The sequence below is a fragment of the Labeo rohita genome, chromosome 1 (genome assembly GCF_022985175.1).
Source record: "Labeo rohita strain BAU-BD-2019 chromosome 1, IGBB_LRoh.1.0, whole genome shotgun sequence".
In the NCBI taxonomy this organism is placed as follows: Eukaryota; Metazoa; Chordata; class Actinopteri; order Cypriniformes; family Cyprinidae; genus Labeo; species Labeo rohita.
In genome coordinates this window covers 49,672,390-49,678,389 of record NC_066869.1, presented here as the reverse complement: position 1 = coordinate 49,678,389, position 6,000 = coordinate 49,672,390, and the positions used below count along the sequence as shown (strand labels likewise).

Sequence of the window (6,000 nt, the reverse complement as noted above, 5' to 3'; positions counted from 1 at the left end):
AAAAAAAAAATTGCAAAGAAGTGGGGAAAAAAACAGTTAACACTAAGCTGCGACTTCATGTACGAATGCACTGTTTGTTTTTTGAATTGCAACTCAAAGAAAAGGATATTTTATTTTTTTATGACTGTACTGTTCACTTTAAAACTTGGTAGGCCTATATTGTGAATTTACTCATTATATATGGAAAACTCTTTATTTACAAATGTAAATGGGCAGTGAACAAAAAATAAAAATAAATAAAAAAATAAATAAAATAAAATAAATAAATAATATTTTTTTTACTCTAAAATAGAAATAGGCCACTACCTTCATACGTTATAAGAAACAAAAAATAACAAAGCGAAAATAAAATGTAAATTACTTTAAAGCCCTAAATCTATTCTTTGAATAATTTGTAATTATTTGTACTTGTTTACAGAGGTGATTTTCTTATTGCTTTCCCTATTTTATTTATTTTTTTAAATAGTTTTTTGTCTATTACTGTATTTGTTTTAATGTAATTTACATGTTTGTATGTTCTTTGTTCTAAAAACTTCAATAATAAAAAAGTGCTGTGTTTCAAGAGAAACAATTTATTCTACAGCTCAGATGATAAACCTCAAATACGCATTCCATAATGGCAAATTGAAAATGTCCAAAAAAAATGTCATTCTCTGCTGCTGATAGAATAAAAACCTTATCAGTTCCTTACTGAAAATAAAGGCGGGCAGTATAATATTCAAGATCTGAAAATATTTTTAAATTGTTTCAATTATTGAAATTGAAATATATGAAGCTGCTGAGGCATTATCATGGTTTGGACAGCAGAGGGAGTCCGTCAGTGGGAATCTGTGTTTAATGAACCATCAATGTATTATAATATTGCATTGCTTGCTAAAAAGTAACTAATTTCTTTACTTTTTATGGAAAGTAAAATGGTCTGGTATCTATTGTGATGATAACATGCAATTAACATATCAATATGACAAATATAGAACTCAATATGCCTTAAAAAAAATGAAATCTACAGCACAGCCCCAAACCACTTGTGTTACAAAAGAGCCACAACAAAACAAGTCTGTATGTACATTCAAAACTTTATTTATGGAACACAGTGTAGAAAGCGCAGTTGAATTCCAGTCAAAGCAAATGATACACAGAAAAATGCCACTGAAAGAACCTCATCACCACCATCCAACCACCTCAGATCTGATCAAACCACAGCAACACACGCTGAGAATTACCCAGGACTCATCACTGATCTGAAAACAGCCACGAATGACGCTCATGAGGGAGATTCTGTAAACGATTGATCGACATTCATCAGACGGGTTGATTAGTGATTATGAACCGTTTACAGTGATCGGCTGTAAATCGAAGTCATTTCAGATCCTGGATGTCACGCGATAATAACCACCAGCTTATAATCAGTCATCGGACACTTTCTAAAACTGACTACAACAAAAACACGTGTGTGAGTGACAGACAGAAACACTACAGGAGACAGACGTGATGCTCAAGGCATCAAAACACATGATAATCTCCTCCAACTCATATTTCACCTCAAAATCAAAAGAAAAAATTAGCATTCATTTTTATTTGCATTATTTGCATGTAAATGAAGCACATTTAACCACAAATTTGCATTACTGTAATGCAGCAATGAATGGAAATTATTTGAAAAAAATTATAAATCAGCATTAAATTAATTACAAATACAATCATGATAAATACTTACAATTGCACAATTTAAATACATTTTCTTGCATTACAGTAATGACAAAAAATAATGCAATAACGCAATGCAAACAATCTTTTTCTTTTGATTTTGCAGTGAGATGAAGGTGTTTTTCTCTCAGAGGCTCCAGCGCAGCATCGCTGCGTCGGTTTCTGCAGTGAAAACCGAGACGAGACGAGCGTCAGCGCTGCTGCGTAACAAGAGATGAAGAGGAGGAAACACTTTCTACATCTGCAGACAAAGAGTGATCTAAAAACACAAAACTGACTGGAGAGAAACAGACAGAATGACCCAAAAAACCCACCCGCCCACCCCAAACACCCGCTTAAAAAACACATACACCAACGAGTCCAATGGAGAATCAAATTAAATACAAAGAAGGAGTAAATAAATCTCTGAAATGCATAGGACGAAAACATTAAAGACAGTAAATGTACATCGACAGCCACCGCTGGATCTCAGCCTGATAAAAATAAAAGAAAAAAACAACCAGGTATTGAAACCAAAGCTTTTAATTGAGTTTAGGTTCTATCAGAAGCAGAAGCCAATTGAGTCATTTTTTGTGCAACTCAAATCACATTTTCACAAGTTACTGAGTAATCCTGCTGAAATGTCTCTACGTGAGAAAAGACCAAGATCCAAATAGCAGAGTTTTCCCGTCATTTTTTTTTCTATCATGCACTACATAGTTACAACTAGCCTTTTTTTTGCATTACTTCAATATTGACAACTAAAAAATTTTTTTTGGCAAATTTCTTTTTTACAATTATTAATCTTATTTTTTTTGGAAAAACAAACCAGAAACAATCAAACATTTTGAAGATCTCATTCAGAAGGACATCGATCACTAGAATAATCTCTGACGGGTTGAATGCGTCACCAAACACAGCACAGCTGCAGTCAGTGTGCGACGAAGAGGAGGAAGAGGAAGGGAGGAGACGCGCGTGTCTGACGGGATGAAGTCTCGGACGTTCACCCTCAGATACCCCCAGTGTTTCACTCGGTTAGTAGTGCGAGAGCAGACGGTGCAGCGACACGACCGGAACCTGGACTGTCGGTTCGTAACGGAGGAATACGGTCAGCTGACAAATCAGATTCAGCCAGTTTAGGGAATGATGAAGTCAAATTGATTGCATTAGTTATAAAATCCGGAGTGAATTCAGAACTGTGCACTGAATTTGATGTGGATCGCAGAATTTTCAAATTTTAAACTGAACTTTAAAATGACCCTAACAGCATTAACCTCTTCACATTTATGAAATCTGGATTATGCATTCAATTTGAAACTAAAACTTCTACTTGAAACAGACCCTGACACCGTCTGATCATCTTCACGTTTGTCCAGTGGACATCTGGAGTGAATATAGAACTGTGCATTGAATTTGATTTGAAATCACATTTAAAGCTGAAGTTTCAAAGTGAATGTGAATTATGTGTTCAATTTAAACTCCTCTGAATTTGACACTGACCCAAAAAAGCATTAATTTCATCATGTTTGTCCAGCCAATGGGAAGTCATAGTTGAAAAATCTGGAATGAATTTACAAATGTGGACTGAATTTGATGTGAATCAAATTTTAAACAGAACTGAACTTGAAATGCACCCTAATGGCGGTAAATTATGCATTCAGTTTTATGTGTGATTTGAATTTGAATTGTGTATTCAATTTGAAAATGCATCTTAAAACTGACTCAATCTAATCATATTCACATTCGTCTAGCCAATGTGAATTACACAAATTTGAATTACGAACTGAATTTGAAACTGTATTTCAACTATTTGAAACTGATCCCAATAGCACTTATCTAATAAAGTTGATGTCTGTCCAGCCAACAGAAGTTTATAGTTGAAAATCTGGAGTGAATTCAGATCAGTGCTCTGAATTTAATGTGAATCAACTTCATATGTTCAATTCAAACTGACCTGAACTCGAAACTGACTCTACCAGCATTAAACTCACGTTCATCTGCAGTGAGTTCACAACTAAATCTGAATATGCGTTCAATCTGAATTGATTCTGAATTGTGCATTCAGTTTGAAACCGCATCTTCGACAACTTGAAACTGACCGAGTTCATATTTGTACAGCCAATGGAAGGTCGGTTTGATTGGCAGTCATGTGAAGTGGCCAACAGGAAGCGAGATGTTAATGAGCAGTGAAGTTGGGTTTGTGTCTCCTGCACCGTCTGCAGAGGAGAAAGAGGAGGAGCGGGAAGGAAGAGGAGCGTCACACCATCAGTTGTGCATCTGCTCGAAGAACTTGTAGGTGGGGTTTTCATAGCCGTTCTGTTGCATCTTGGACAGGTGGCGTTCCTCCGGGGTCACGGCAGCGTCCACCTGAAATGATTCAGATTTCAAAAGAATCAGTATTTCATCTCATTTGATTCGTATTCATCACATCACGGGATGAATTAACGAAAGCACGCGTGTGCACCGACTGACCTCGATGATGCCGTGGTGGATGGACGTGTACTGCTTCTTCCTCAGCATCACCAGGGTGATGACGATGATGGTTGCTATGACAACACCTCCGACCATCAGGCCAATAATAGCTCCCTTATTGGAGCTCACGTCCTCCGCGAAGAAAACCTGAGCGCCAGAAACAAAAGACAAACATGAGATTACAGTCACTCCGGCTGAACTCCCATCAGAGACGCGCTGCCATGACGACTGCGTCGTGTAATCAGTGTAATCACAGTAAAACATGAGTACGGCTGGGAAATGTATGCATACAGTTGCTGCTGAATTAGAAGTAGCAGTTACATGAGCTTAAAAGTCAAGATACGGGGCAAAAAAAATGAGATTGCTAATGTGATATTGATTTATACAACAGTTCAACAGACAAGAAGTTAATATTATGTTACATTTTAAACAAAATATTCTCAATGTTTGGCTCTATTTCTCAAACGAAAACAGTTCTAATCAAAGCCACAGCAGAACTGTTAAGTCTCTGATTAACACACAGCGCTGATTTGTTACTAAACGAATCCCCGTTTTGAATGAATCGAGTGAGTCAATGACTTGTTCATAAAGACACTCGCTTGCTTTGTTCTTTGAACAAATCAGCTGTTTAAATGAATCAGTTGAATGCATGATTCAACGACTCATTCATTAGAGAGCATCATTTTATTTAAAAAAAAAATATATATTTTTTAATTTATATTTCAACATTTCAACTTTTTTGTAACCTTAAAACTTACAAAAACCTACTTTTCTCATTTAACTCAATGACTTTAGATGATCTTTTGGGGGGTCATCTCTCAGCCCAAATTTATGTGCACATCATTTGCAATTAATTCAATTAATTCATTGTATTTAATTTTATGTAATTTTTTAGATGAAACATTTTCAGCCCTAATATGCACGTTTATATGTATGTAGGTACCAGTTTCTGGTGGTAAACTTCACTGTGTCTCTCTTCAGCCTCCATCCGCAGCTCAGGAATGTCTTCAGGTTTCAGTCCAGACACTGAACAACAACCACAGAGACCATATTAAATACTGCAAATATAGTGTTTCAGTTCTGACACATGATGGAACGTGATGATTAAATCGAGCAGCTGGAATTGTTTACATGCACACTACTTTTGGTTTCGGCTCAATATTCTGAGCACCTACACATGCATGTTTTTGCTGAGGAGATTATTAGATTTATTACTAATTTACACAAACTTTTAACTGGGACTCTTCTTTTAAAGTGACCATGAAAAATGCATGACAACGTAGACTCCAAAAGAGTTTCTGTGCGGTCTGAGCATGCACATAATTCACATTTTTCAGTGGACTGTCTGAATAATGTCTTTACATGCAACCAATTTACTGTTAGTTCCTATAAAATAGGAATGGGAATCAGAATATTGTCTTAAACTAAAAAAAAGTTTTTTTGTACAAGTACCTGGTCGGGTCGGCAGGCCTCGGTCTGGGATGGGACGTGCGTCTACCGGCTCAACTGCAGAGACACCAGACGTTAACTACAGATTCACTTCATATTCACATCAAAACTCAGATCAAACTAGATTTTACACTGAAGAAAAATGTCAGTTGGTCTGACTAACAAGCAGAAAGGCTTCTGACTGGCTAATAAAACACACAACATCAGTTTGATTGGCATATCTCAGGTCACAGCAACATTGTATCGCCAGTCACAAACAAACATGAAACAGTTACATTATTGTTACAATTTTTTTGTTAATCAAAAAAAAAAAAAACTTAAAAAAAATAACACTTAAAAAAACAATTAAAAAACAACTATACAATAAAAACTAACAACAACAATATATATATA

At 35.9% G+C, this 6,000-nt stretch overlaps 1 protein-coding gene across 2 annotated transcripts in view; it reads right to left on the bottom strand.

Moving 5' to 3' along the window:
• Positions 1-1,056: 1,056 nt before the first annotated feature.
• appa (amyloid beta (A4) precursor protein a) overlaps positions 1,057-6,000 on the bottom strand; it is a 37,043-nt gene continuing 32,099 nt past the window's right edge. For both annotated transcript variants that reach the window (XM_051105906.1, XM_051105914.1), the window contains 4 exons: positions 5,611-5,664; positions 5,102-5,184; positions 4,159-4,305; positions 1,057-4,053 (listed from right to left, as the gene is read on the bottom strand). In XM_051105906.1, coding sequence (XP_050961863.1) covers positions 3,952-4,053; positions 4,159-4,305; positions 5,102-5,184; positions 5,611-5,664 — 386 coding nt within the window. In that variant the 3' untranslated portion in view covers positions 1,057-3,951. The remainder of the gene's footprint in view (positions 4,054-4,158; positions 4,306-5,101; positions 5,185-5,610; positions 5,665-6,000) is intronic.